The sequence below is a fragment of the Hetaerina americana genome, unplaced genomic scaffold (genome assembly GCF_022747635.1).
Source record: "Hetaerina americana unplaced genomic scaffold, ioHetAmer1.1.p SCAF_4, whole genome shotgun sequence".
In the NCBI taxonomy this organism is placed as follows: domain Eukaryota; kingdom Metazoa; phylum Arthropoda; class Insecta; order Odonata; family Calopterygidae; genus Hetaerina; species Hetaerina americana.
The window spans coordinates 49,835,163-49,850,075 of record NW_027286985.1 but is presented as its reverse complement, the minus strand read 5'-3'; the positions used below and the strand labels follow the sequence as shown (position 1 = coordinate 49,850,075).

General features: G+C 39.9%; 1 protein-coding gene across 1 annotated transcript in view; it reads right to left on the bottom strand.

Annotated features, from left to right (window-relative positions):
• Positions 1 to 7,619, bottom strand: part of LOC139692196 (Krueppel-like factor luna) — a 386,223-nt gene extending 378,604 nt beyond the window's left edge. The window contains exon 1 of the mRNA XM_071590258.1: positions 6,392 to 7,619. Within this exon, the coding sequence (XP_071446359.1) occupies positions 6,392 to 7,613 (1,222 nt within the window). The 5' untranslated portion in view covers positions 7,614 to 7,619. The remainder of the gene's footprint in view (positions 1 to 6,391) is intronic.
• Between the last annotated feature and the right edge of the window lie 7,294 nt (positions 7,620 to 14,913).

The window sequence follows — 14,913 nt, the reverse complement described above, 5'->3', positions numbered from 1 at the left end:
AGCCTGATACCACATGTACTATTGGTGGATATAAATAATATGGTGGGAAGTGTATAACATGTGGGAAATTTTTTTCTTCATTGGAATATGTAACAAACATAACATTAACATTATTTTAATATACGTAAGGAATTCGTCGTCCGACTTCTTTCTTAATTTCATAGCTCTTCCATGTCAATGAGAGGGAAAAGGCTTACGAAATACAGCTCTACGCTTCTTTAATTGCCAAATATCATGACCGGACGAGCCATCCCCGCATGAGTCATTACAGCGACCTCGATTCCTCACATAAAGCTCGTGACCCTCATGACGTAGGGGTCGCGCTACGAGACTGGGAAAAAATGCACGTTGAAAGTGAATGACCGTGTTACGTAAACGAAATTATGGATGCTATAAAAGTAAATGCATTCGCCAGTAGATAGAACAGCAGTTTGATATGTTCCAAAAACCTTAGATAATGTTTTCTAGTTAGAACATAGTTCCCCTTAACGTTTTCAATGCTATACTTATATCAATTAATAAACTAGAGTAACATTAATATTATTATTATAGTCACAATATCGGACTATCCATAAGTTTTAACTTCAAATATTAAGTATTACCTAATCGTTTCGTAGTCACGAAAGGAGTGCGAGGTTATGCAAGCATTTTCAAAAGTATATTATAGGTGTCATCAACTGACATACAAATTGTATCTTGTATGTAATGTTCAATTTATGGGATAAAAAAAGACAATTGAAAATATATGGGACTTCTAAGATCTCAATCATCACAGATAGACAAATACCAAACAAAGCCAACCGCATTGAACGCAACTCCTTGAACCGCGTTAATTAATATATAATACTAATATATATATATACATAATATTTATATATATAGTATTTATACATACTATATATATATATATATATATATATATATATATATATATATATATATATATATACTAATTGCTAGTAAAATTAAGTGTTCCCCATTCAGGATAATATGTTACATTTAATTTAGTTATAATGTTAAAGTATAGTCCAGAAAACACATATCAATACCTTACATGTATTTGCACTTAAAACTTCTGCCTAATTACCTTCGGATCTAAGCCACTTACACACTCTGTTGTCTCAGGAGAATCAAGACTATTTTCCCAGTCCTTTAATCGGTCTGTAATTTTTATTCATTTCTCCTCAACGCATTTGTAAGCCGATGGAGGAGGACATAGAGTGAGAGAGGAATAAGAACGTGAAGGGAGGCACGGGAAATGGCAGCACATCGTTTAGAAGATCTCCAGCACCTAAGGGCATTAACTTCAATGAAATCCGATGATAAGAGATAAATTTAAATACTCGAAGATAAATCGCGAGAAAAGACGTTAACTTACTTATTTCTGAATGCACTGTAAACAAATTCAATACTTTCTTCACCATCACTATCGATACGATATACCCCTTATCGATTAAGTATTAAAAATTTAATCTTTTTATGCCCATATTAAAAAAATCAATCAGAGCACATAATTGTCAAAGGAACCATTGCTATGTTGGTGGGAGAGAAGAGATGTGGCATTTCAACATTACCTCGGCTTAATTGGGAAACAGAAGATCAAGTGTTTTTTGAGCAAGCGAGATCGAGAACCACGATCACTAATTTCTAATTTTAACAACATTTTACAAATAAATAATCTTTATTAATTATCTGTCCGATATCTACATTAAAGTTATTCATCAAGCATGCCTACTGCGCACGTCATCAATTACATTGAATCAAAAACTCATTTTGGCTTTCCAGAGTAAGACTTTGCCAGACGCATTTTTTCCACAAAAGCGTCGATGGGAAATTCCGTTGAAAGGAAAATGAAAAAGAGAAAAAAGCAAGATATTTTTGACACAAGATTAATTTTATTATTAATTTCTACACATTTTAAACTGCCATGCATCAAATTTCAAGAGATAAAAAATGTATCTAAGTAATGGCTTAAACTATTCTTTGGAACAAGAGGCAGGCATTAAGTGCCATAAACTTCTCTTTACAAAAGTGGTACCTGTGATTTGTAATACACACAGAAATGGCAGCACACTCGTAACAAATATCAAGTATGCACTTAGAACCGTAATAGTGGCTTGAGAATTCAAATCATGATGACTTCAAGATGTCGAAATCTTTAGCAATATTATGAATACTAAAATCAGGCATAATTTTGTGGAACCATTCAACATTAGGAAAGAAAGAATTCCTTTGTAATTTTTACAACTCCTTTTTTTCTGATAGCGTGACTTTTATTAGGTACATAATGTACATTTCGTACCTTGAAGATGACATTGCTGTCAAAACCGATCGGAGCAGGAATGAAAAACCTAAAAAATTACCGAATGGTGTTACGTTGCAATAATCGTTAGCATTAGGGTATTTCATCTGTCAAGGAGGCATAAATTAGAGTGCCCACACTTCTCCTGAGAAACTCTTTCATTTCGGCCTCCCTTTAACTCCTCTCTCCACTCCCCCGAATCACACGGTCGCAGTGGGCGAAAGCATCCTTAGTCGGAGAGGGTGACCTCTCAAGAGCACGATTTCCGCCGCCGCCGCGGGGGTTACAAGAGCGAAACGGGCCGGCACGGTTACCACTCAAGTCACCTCATTCCCGTCCACCGAGACAGGAGTGAGAAAGGAATCAGGAGGAGGCAGGAGGAATGAAGGGAAGGAAGATAAGAGTGAGAATGCGGGAAAGGTGTGAGGCGAAGGGGAGGGAATCATTAAGCAGGACATTGGCAGCGGCGCCAGGGAGAGGATTGCCGACAAAACAGACACTCGGGGATGAGATGGGAGCAAGGGGGTTGTGGGAAGCAGGCGAATGGCCTCGCGGTTCCACGGTGATGGCGGTCGCGGCAGCAATGAAATGGCGAGGAGCTGAAAACGGCAAGGAGAGAAAGCGAGGGCTTCCTCCTCACCCACGTCACCTTTCTCATCCCTCCTATCCCACCGTGTAAAAAAACTCCTCTGCACGTTTGCTGGGAGTATACATTTGGGTTTTGAAGTCAGTGACAAGAAGATGCAATTCATTAAGTGAATGTGAGAATTAAGGTGAAATAGTGAAGGTAAACAAGAGTTTTATAAGTGAGAAGAGTAAGATAAAAGATATGAGGAACGGAATGAGAGAAACGTGCCCAAAGGAAGACGTAGGAATTTTTAACGACTACACTCATTGAAATAGGTCCTTTAAAAATTCGTAGGACATATGATGGACTATAGCATTACAGTTTTGGCACTTATGGCTTACTAGCAGACCCTTGACCCTTAGTATTTCGAGGAATTCTGCTTTTTCCAAACATTTTAGACCATTCCACCTTTGGGTAAATGAAAAGCGCTCATCCTATAAGAGGTCTTCGGTAGAATTTAATGATGTATTTGGGCTACGTCATCTCCCAACCGGATAGACGTGCCTCACACATTTGTTATCATGCATTTATATGAATTAAAGTTTAAAAATTAGTGAGAGAACAGCAAAAAATACTAAAACCCCAATCCTTATGAGGATCAGCCTGATGATAGAAACTTATTTCATACCAGTGATACACTCTTGAAACTCTATATAAAAGGAGGGGGACTGAAAGATGAAGTCGGAGATGGAATGTGACGGATGAACAGAGAAAGTTTCCATATATCAAAGTTCCGAGGTGGAAGAGGGAATTGCGGCAATAGGTGAATAGGTAGAGAGGAGGGGAGCTTAGAAAAAAATAAGAACTTTTATTAATTAATTATTAATTAACCATGCCGCAGCTTCACTTTTTTCCATACTATTTTCTCAACGGTATAAATACACTCTTGAGGACATGATTTTGAATTTGAATGTATTAACATAAAATCATTAAGAAGTGGATAATGAAACGAAGAATAAGTGAAGGAAAGAAAACCATAATCGGAAACCATAAATCAAAATGTGAGGTAGGTAACGAAAAAAATGTGCCACCGAAATAATTATGAAATTATAAAAATAATAAACCAATTGAATTATAATTACTTTTGGAAGAAAATTTTCACAAGAAATTTTTTGGATAAGGGTTACCGGTGATTACTGTAAACACTGATATGTGATACATAAATCGATGGAACGAGACATAAATAATTTTAAAGAAGTGAATATGTTTTTACACACATTCCCCAATTTAATTTCAAATACGTCATTAAAAGGCAAACAAAATTGCATAAATTAACTCTCAGACTGGATAATCACTAAAAACTAATAAAAATTATAATTTAAACTGGAAATAAAAGCACAGATAACGTTCGCACGAGGAGATATAATGATACTATGGACCCGGAATAAATGGAACGTGCTGTAATATAATACTTGGCAATCTACGAAAACCCAATTAAAGATTTTAAAACGTTTCTTTTTGGGTGAAATTATATCATGTGAGGTTCTGTGAACACCAATCGAACAAGAGTTTCCATGGCTGGAGCCTTAAAACTAATAGCCCACCATGTGAGACGACGGAGGGGTTGGGAGGTAGAGGGTAGGCATGGAGGGGTTGTTAGTGGCGTGGGTGTAGGAGACTTGAGGGAGGTTATGAATGGAAAATTCCCTCCACAGCACTAAAAACACAGCAACACTTCTGCAAATAGCTCACGGGATGGGAACTGGGAAGAGTGGGAGGGGAGAACGCGGGGGGAGCGGACGACGACTACGGTCGCGAGAGAGATAAAGAATGGTAGGGAGGAATGGAGCGATGAGGGAGGGAAAGATAAAAGAGATGAAGAAAGACTGCGAGTAGGAGGCCAGGGGACGGTGGGGGGCGAGTGAAGTGAGTAGGGGAAGTTGGGACGTTTGCGTGAGACGAAGGGAAGGGATGGAAAAGGGAGGCGGAGAGAAGTGGCGGTGGGGGAGAAAAGAGCGTTTTACTCTCCCCGAGAGAAGAAGAAAAGGATGTTTTATTGGCCCGAGGAATTCGCTAAGGGGAAGTAGTGGGGGTGCGTGTAGCGGGAGGAAGATAAGGAGAGCGTTGTGGCTAAGAGCGCTCCAGCCTCCGAAGGGAGAAGAGGCAAAGAAAGACTTTTTTGTGGGCTGCGCCGGGAGTCCGAGCTCGCTCCACTTGCTTGGGCAACATGCGACGGCAAAATAGGCCGAATGGAAACAGCGTTCCGCTAAATAGTGGAGTTCTTCGAGTCACCGAAAGGGCTCTCTCATGATGAATATTCAGGGGATGGGACGTCGGTTAAGAAGATTGCCGCCTATTGCTTGGAGACGTTAAAACAAAAGAAAATTGAAACCTCCCACGCCACTTCACATTTTTACTTGCTCAGTGTAACGAGGCCACTTTCCTCGTGGGCTTTGAGAGATGATCTTGTTACACACGACTTGCACACTTATAGGAGTGACTTTAACTTTTATATAAAAATAGGAGTGAAACGATTTCTGTGACACATATCTTTTAAGGGAGTTCTTTTTTCAATAGATATACACAATATTGATATTTCAAGTTCGAAACTCACTCGAAGTTACTTGTTAGTTAAAAAATACCATTTAATGTCTAGTTCAACGGTCACTATTACCTATTAATGTGTAATTCTGTTCCTCATTAATGATTGCAATTTTAAGGTTTCATGTACATTTCACAACAGTCTGCGTGGTAAAAGAAAAGCATTTTTTTCAAAATACTTGTGAAATAAAAAGATTTACTTTAAATTTAGAACACAAGTTAGAGATTAGGGATTTATTTTCCGAGCAAGAATGCAAAACTAATAGTGTGCAAAATCTCCTGCGCCTGGAACATGAATTATTAAGAATTAAAATTAAAAAATTATTAAGAATTGAAATTATGCAGTTAAGTTCCAAAATACCCACCATTTCTTAATTTTGAATGAATTACGGTTTTCATTAACGCATGAACGATGCTAGATAATTGTAAATAATTGTTATGAACAATTTTAAGAGGAATAATTTACAGCACTTTCTACGTAGGCATAAAAAATCATCAAGGGATTTCAATAATTTTTCATACCAAGAGGCTCATATCCACGTAATCACAATGGAAATCAAATCAAACCGAAACGTCAAGAAAAATGGCCAAAGTTTAAAATTATATCATAAATGAGTTCTACAATTATAGAATAAAACATAAGAGTTACTAATGTAAAAGCTAATTTAAAAATAACGGAAGACAGGAATTACTTCAATGAAACTTGATTATTCAGTGTAAAATCATGTACTGAAAGAAAAATAGCTTAAAAATGCACCTATCGATCCTCAAATGATTTTCCAGTTCAATTATATAAGTTAGAAATATGATTTCACTTTTTGCTTTTAACGCTATTCACTCTTGAAATAATGTATATCGAACTACAACGACAGAGTAAACACCACCAGGACGAAAAGAGGAATTTTATTGATTTAGCCTACCTGTATGGGTTCTCTGGTGGGCCTTTAGATGGGAGCTCTTCGTGTAGACCTTCTTGCAGCCCGGGAACTGGCACTTATGTATCCTCCTCTTCGAATCCGGCGAATGGTCGTGCCTCGACGAGTGCCTCCCTGCTCCACCCACGCTTACTGCCGCTCCCCCCACCGCAGATGCCGCACCCGCCGAAGAAGGCGGCGTCATCGGCTGCTGCGTCGCGCCCCCCTGCGGGGACGGCTGCGAAAAGTGCGCACCCGACGTCGTGGCCGCGGCCGCCACCACCGATGCGGCCGCCACCCTCGCCGCAGACGGAGACGACGTGGAAGACGGCGACGAGGAGGCGGAGGATACGGAACCCCCTCTTGGGGTCAGCCTCGACACGGGGCCCCGACCCACGCCCGCCGCCCTTGCGGTCCCCGCGGGGACCGCACCCCCGGAGGCCGACGTGGAGGAAGACACGGCCCCGGCGACCACGCTCCCCCCACTGCTGCAGTGGCTACTGGTACTGCTGTTGCTGCTACTGGACCCGTGGCTGCTCGGACCCGATTCTGGGCTAGACGGTGGGGTTAACGTCGACACCGTATTCCCGCCAGGTCTCGACGAGGTCGCCGCCGTGACTAACCTCAACTGCAGCGGGTCCCTAGCCAACGCCGCGGCCCCGGCTTTGGCCTCCTCATCGTCTTCATCCTCTTCCAAGGCGGCCGCGACCACGTCGTCGTCGAGCGCCTCGTCCTCTTCGTCCCCGCAAGCGGGCTCCCCTGGCGCTGGGACCCTCGCCACTTCCCCATCTTGCCTCCGGCGATCCAGTGAAATGGGCCCAGAGGTCGTGGTTACGGTCACTCCCAACCCTAAGATGTCCCTCAAGGGCCTCTGGCCCCAGTTTCCACTGCTCCCGGATGAAGCAGAGCTCAAGCTGACAGAATCCAGCTGTCTGTCGCTTAGGTTAAGATCTTCCAAGCTCAAGCGATCATCTTCGTCGGCGCTGGCGGCTTCCATCTTGATCACTGGGTTATTGTTGTTGTTGATCCCACCTCCGCAGTTGGAGTTGGTGCTTCCAACAATAGCCTGAGCTGCGGCACCGTTTCGTGGGGCCCAAGTGACCCTGGAAGCCACTGCCATAGTGGTAGCCTGGTTAGTAGCGCCGCACATGTTCCAAGGAGTGTCCAGGTCGGTGGGGAGCTTCTTGTATGATTGAAGCTTGGGTTCGTCTTTTAGGTACCTCTCCATCTCGTAGCATGTCTGAAAATAACAAAGAGAAACGTTAGAAAGGTTTAGAGATAATCCTGTCAAATTAGAAAATTATTTACAATTTAATGAACTAATTGTAAGTTGTACATGATGTCGCTCAACTGTTGTGATCAAGGTATTGAGATGAAAAGGATACGTAAATTATTGCTCAAGAAGTACATTCCATCTATTCATCCAACTCGTACTGTTCAATGGAATTCAAGCGGAATTATGGCAAACTCCCCCAACGCAAGAAGAGATTTAAAAATATTCAATAGCGTTAAAGAACAGACGCGGCGACACATATTTCAGCAATTTTTATTGACAAAAATAGCCCGCTTTGGTCCCAGAAGATACATTATGTGAAATGTTTTTTTGTGAAATCGATCACATATATAATCCTGAAAGTTACCATATGTCACTTCTACACAGTTACGCCTAAAATTATTAAAAATTGCCAGTAGCTACATACTATTATTTTCTATGACTTGTGTTGAACCCCGCATTAGATCAAAGTCTCTAAATCAATAGAACTTTTCCAAATTTTAAAATAAGTACGCCATTATCCGGGAATAGTTACTTAATATCGATGAATACATAAGATTATTGATAAATTATTACGATTTAATTAAAATTAAGATTAATTTTTATCAATTCGAAGGTCAAGGTCATTCTTATACCACAATAGCTGATCTAGAATCGCGGTCCTTAAAAAACTTCTAGGAAACCACAGAACGAATATTAGAATAAGTGAAAAATGAAATTTATTCATACCTTACAAAAATTTAGACTTTTTTAAAGGATAAGCAAATATTGTTTTTCGATCCAAAATTATTCGTTTCAGCACAAAGACAGCTTCCTAAGTAGTAGCATGTATGGTTCTACTCTCCCCATATTCTTCTCTTTCCAACCGTTACCCATCTACACCCAGACTCGACCCCCTGTGGATGCATCATCCGTAACAGCCCCCTTCCCACTATGGCAAGCCACCCCTTCCTCCCAGACATTAGAAAATGCTCTCCCTACATACACAAACAGGAAGAGTAACCCTTTGAGTCTCGTCAGATGAGAGGGCGCGGAGGAGGATACAGCATAGGAGGCAGTAGGGAGCGCAGCGGGAATAAAATAGTAACATATAAACGGGAGTGAAGGAGGAGAATGGTTCTTCTCCTCACGCCCCTCTCCGTCACTCCTCAAATCCCAGCGCCACCCTACGCTCCACTTACGAAAGCTAATTCAAGAATAACATCTCGGCTCTGGAAATCGCGAGGCGCGCGATAATCTCATAAGAGGATTGCACCGCCGCGACTTTAGATAAGCACTTCCCACCCTCACTCCTCATTCCCTTATCCCATCCTTCAAACCCCAAAAACATTGCCTTCTATACATAGAGCCACCTTGTTTTCGCCTACGAGGCGAGACTAGAATTCCCTGGTGACTGCCTCGCTCGCGCGCCGGCGTCTTTCGCGATCGCTCAAGTTTGGTTCAATCCAAAATCGACTAATTTGCGTACCGCGGCAACCAATCATTGCGGCTAAGGACTTCGGTGTCACCCCTGCCGGCGTTGGATAAATTAGAAACATGAATCCCTACTGTACTTTGAGAAAAACATATTTTGAGCTTCAATTTCTCATCATGGATGTAATAGAAACAACTTGGTCACAGGCGTCTACTGCGCTTGGTGCTAAGCTGAATACCCGTATTAGTCATAGAAATCTTTGCAGCATGAGAAGTAAGGAATATATATATATATATATATATATATATATATATATATATATATATATATATATATATATATATATATATATATATATTTGAAATGCAACGCTCTTCGGCGACGCACAAATATATAAAAACACAGACGTAGATATAGTCACATATGTGACTGTCCTTTCTTTGTGTTTCTATGGTTTAAAAATCTACATCTATGTTTATATATATGTGTGTGTGTATATAACTAATGTGATAGTCTGACGAATGTGAATAATAATGTATATGAAGTTAGCCCTAGCGGACAATGAAAAAAACAGAAACACGAAAAAGAAAAGAAACTCACTTGTTTTCGAATTGCAGTTCCAGTTTCAGAATGGCAGTTCCTTCCTTCTCTGCCTTGAGAAAGGTGGCTTGGACCACCGAAAGTTCGAAAACTAATAAGTTTCTTTTATTGTTTGTGTGCTCCTGTGTTTCTGTCATTGTCCGCTAGTGCTAACGTCATATACATTAATAATTCACATCCGTGAGACTTTTAAACAAGCTATATATATATATATATATATATATATATATATATATATAGCTTGATTAAATTGAAGCTTCATATATATATATATATATATATATATATATATATATATATAACCACAGTAATCAACCAGAAGGTCGGTTTGGTTGGTGATGGTAGACTTCACCTAGTACTAAGCCCGACGGCGTATGAAATTCACGCATCAGGGAGGGGGCAGTTCCTTTCCCAGAGCCGGTTATGTTTCCCAGGAAGATCTGGTACCCGAAAAATCACATTGCTTGGGTGGAGCTGCAGGTGCCCATGAACTTTACCGGGAATCGAACCCGCGGTTCGATTCCCGGGAAATCCTCAGGTCAGTAGTCCAACGTTCTACCTCCTGGACTACCGCGACCCATACACGAGTACAATTTGTGTTAATGAGGATAACCTGTCGGTTATCTAAATGACAGAAATAAAAAAGAGCATAAAAAACCAAATAGAAATATTTTGTTTCTAAGAGTGCTTTTTTCAACATCTATATTCTTTCCCCAGTCAAAAGTCGGTTGATATTTCCTTTTCTGAATTGTTAATATCAACCGAAATAACTTTCTTCTCTTTTTAAAATTTCCAAGCAAAATCCAGTTGCCTGGTCATTTTATTGAAATTGAAAGCCCAATCGCAAACAACAAAAGGAAAGCTTTGAATTACTGAATGGTAAAGTGAAGTAAAGACTTCACCATATCATTTGTATAACTTATTTAAGAATTTCCACCGAAAATTTTCATGCTTTATTCATTGTTTTCTTTGATAATTCAAGCTCTACCACCAACTTCGACAATAGAAGCGTTACCCTCTGCTTCGGCGTTCCGAACTTCGAACACCTGATACTTCGCCGCTTACGAATAACTCGATGCCACCGAAGTTCCTCCTTCAATTCCTCTCCTCGTAACGATATCTTTGTCGTGATGATGCTCCCTCTTGCATGCAGCTACACACATAAGAATATCTCTTTGATCTCTACCTTCTGCCTCAGGAACCCCGGCAATACGACCACACCTCCCCAATCTCCCCATACTCCCCAATTATAAACATGTAAGTGATATACAATGTCTACGTATTTGCATTGTCTAATTACATCAGTCAGTCGAAGCAGAGCCGCTGGCGTGGGTAGGGATGATGCGAATGTATCTTTGACAGGTAAAAAGTGACTTTTTTTCGTCGACCAAATGCTCTTTCCGTTGCCGGGGTGGTAAAAACGTGCCTTTTGGTCCGCGTGTTTGTCGTCTTCACTCTCGCATGTGAAACGTCGGTGAAAAAAGCTTTGATCAGACGCAGTACGCGGGAAAGACGCTACGCATGAGTTCACCAAGGCAAATGATGGCGGAATATCAAACGTTGGGGAGAAATACAGGATGTTGCGTGGAAGTCGATCCGTTTGGATTGAGGTTTGCTGGGCATGAATGCCGTTATGTCAAGGGGCGGAGAGTAATAGAAGGGGCTTGGGCTATCTGTCGTAACAAAATATGAAACACTCAACCAGGAAACATTCAAAATGATGGTAAGAATCAATATTGACTCGTTCCTATGCCATTAACCGTAAAACGTAAGTGAATAAGATACCAATAAAAAATTAACCACGAAAGAAAAACTTTTAAAACGCGCAGAGAATCATCTATGGGAAAAATTCACTAATATCCCGTCTACGGCCATTATGCATAAAAATAAAAACAAGATAAGATAAAATAAATGAAATTTATATGAGTAATATTTGCATCATAACGGTCCAATGTTAACGTAAGAAATTAGTTGAGATGGCGAGTTATTTCCCAGCGTTAAATTAGGACATTGGGAATACTATCATAGAACCTTACACTCATAACAGATTGCTCTTCAATAAAGATAGCCACATGCGTTAATATCTTATTTCGAGAAGCGTTGTTCGACACGCTTGGGGGTAAAGTATTTTATGCCATAAATTGTCTGATGTGTAATCACCCCTTGCCACGCATCATAGCGTTGGCTTGCATGGTACTTTGTAATGTAATCACAGAGCCATAATTGATTCCATGCCGTGTAACAGCCAAAAGTAAACGCATATTTCTTATTGCTATGTTTTTTAAAGAGAGCCAAGCGGAAAGTTACGATACACAAAATACGATAAAAAGCCGTTTAGTGCAAACTAACGTCATGTGATGGAACGAATGTTTCTTCATGAAATTTATACACGTGAATGTATTACGAATACACCAATCATAAGTGGCATTGACCTTAGATAAAAAATGTTTGAAAAATGACTGAAAGGAAAATAAAATAATTTTTTAATGATATAACATTTAATGAACATGGAAGTTGAAAGCATTTAAAAAATTAATGTATTTATGCGTCAATGAAGCTATGGTGACAGGAATGGGATTGGAGCAATTTATAAATGGTAACTAGGATTTATAAAGTTTCATAATAGATCACTAATAAGTACCATGTAACCAAGTGAATAGATACAATACTTTCACCTATAATACGTGTATTTGTGAAGATAGTAAAAGTTACAAGGAGAAGGTTAGCATATGAAGTTTTAAAATGGCTACATATACTAAGTGCAAATAAGCAAGTAAACTCTCGTTTCATATCTCTGCTATAAGGATGATTTTCACCATTTTCGTTTACCGTCTAATACATTGATAAACGTCAAAGATTAAAATTAATCATATGGATTCCAAGTGGTCTATAATTAAGCCGGCAGTGGTTTTACTATTTAAGTGCTTGTCGTAAGGCATTATGTTTTTTCTATTGGCGCTTAGTATTTTCCCCACAACATATTACCCGTCCCAAAGAGAATGGCACAGGGGAAAGTTGCCATACAACAAACATTTGGAGAGAAAGGAAATAAAAGTGTTACCCCGTATATATTCATGAGGACCGCCACGGACACCCTGAGGTACCCCACGTAAGCTTACGGAGGGGAGGGACCCATGGGAGCGATTCGGACGCCGCTGCGGAGGGATATGAAAGACCAGGGCACTATTCCGTAGTCTACACTCCGCACCTAAACTCCACATCCTTACGCGTCCTCGTCAGTTCCCTCTATTCCGCGCATCTCAGCAAGGCACCTTAACTTTAATTTTGGTACGTTTCTCTTTCCTATCAACTTTAGGTTCCCCGTCGTTCTCTCGCTACGAATCCAGCAGTATTACCACTAATTTTTTCCACACACGGTCGCACTTTCTGTACTCGTAAAGAAGATTCTTTAACAGAAATAAAGGGGAGCTACGCTGATTTTTCACCTCTTACAGTTCAGCAACTGGTTGATAATATTTGTGCTAAAGTTTTCCAAGTAATTGAGTTTATCACCATGTCGATGCAATAAACCGAAGAATGTGAAAATTTGATGTTTTACCTTCCATTTCATTGCCAACACCTTCACACTTAATGGAAATTTTCACTTCCCTTAACTAAACTTCAAATAACACTTAGAGCTAGTTAAACTGACTTTTTGGAATTAATGGATGACAGTATTTTAAAATTTTGGACATTTTGATATTACAAATTCAACTGTGATATGTATCGTACCATTATTTACATCGAATGGATATGTTGCGAGGAAAATGGTCCTTAACTTTAAGAACTTCACATCCTATTACTAAGAAAATCATATGAATGTTATCTAAATTATAACACGCCGACTTCGCTATTATAGCATTTTACCGAATCGAAAGTGCGTCAAACGCAAAATAGAAAGGCAAGGAATGAATGATACTTTTGGCCTCATGGAAAAATCGTTTTCAAGATAGCGAACGCACTAAAAAGACAAAAAGAAAAGAATAAAATCGCATCCTTTCCGCTGGTGCAAATTTGTATTTCAGGATTTTATCAGGGTATTTCTAGCAATTTTTTTCACAAAAATTAAAGATAAAATCTAGATGATGGGCTTATCTAGACTATGCACGTTATAAATTTTTCTATAGCTGAATTGTGGTATCATTATATATTATATGTTCATTACATCACTAAGGGAAAACATGAGGTAAGATGCTGAGAGGAATGAGCATTATGATGCGATTCCTACGTCATTGATTAGTTGAAAAGACCACCGCCATATACAGAGCCTAGCTCCCCAGTACATACCTGTAAGACTTTCTTAATGAAAAGATTTTTAAAATATTGATATTTTGTTTTACAGATCTGGGAAACATGAATATGACTATGAGGGAAAGAATCATATTCGAAGGTGTTATTTTACATTAATCGGAAGATTTTTAAGCTTCCACAATCGTAGAAACTCTCATCTAAGATGAAAATATTTTTATGTACTTAACTACTCATGATAATTATCACAGGAACCTCCAGTCTATGAACCAGTTCGACTGCAATTTTTTGTAAATTAACCTCATTAGTATATGATCCAATTAAATCCACTTGGCGAAACAATGGAACAAAAGCGAGCACCACTAAGATATTTCAATTGGAAATAAAGAAGTGATTTTCTTTTTCTGAAGTATCAGCCAGTGTCAACCCCGTTGTCGACCAAGTGCTTCTCTCTGACATCTTGGGAGACAACGCGAATCTTACGCAAGTGAACTCTCACCAATTTATTCCTCCTTTTCTAATGTGTCGCTCGAGTCCAAAAAAATGTCTCACCTAATATGACATATACTCTCTTTCTGCCATTTCATTTTTCTTTACCCTCTCTGTCTTTCTACGACGCCTTCTTTTTCCTCTTCACCTTCACCACGTTTTACCAGCCCCAATCTTCATATTCTCAGTTTCCATCACTCCTTTTCAGCCTCTGCCCAACTTTCATTCCCACCTCCACCCAACTCTCGCCCAATTCTCCCGTGGAATATAAATGCCTCTCCGCGCCCTAGAATTGGTGTATCTTGCACTCGCATTGCCTTTCCCCATCTCTCTCTCTCTCTCAACCAAACTCCCTTCACCCTTTCTAAATGACCTCATGGGTTCCGTGGGTCGAAGCAGTTGAGCTGGTGGAAGGGAAAGGTTCTGAAGGCAGGAAGTCAATAGGAATAGGTGTAGCTGCTCGACTGCGAGTACATAAGAAGCAAAAGCGATAAATGCTGGTGG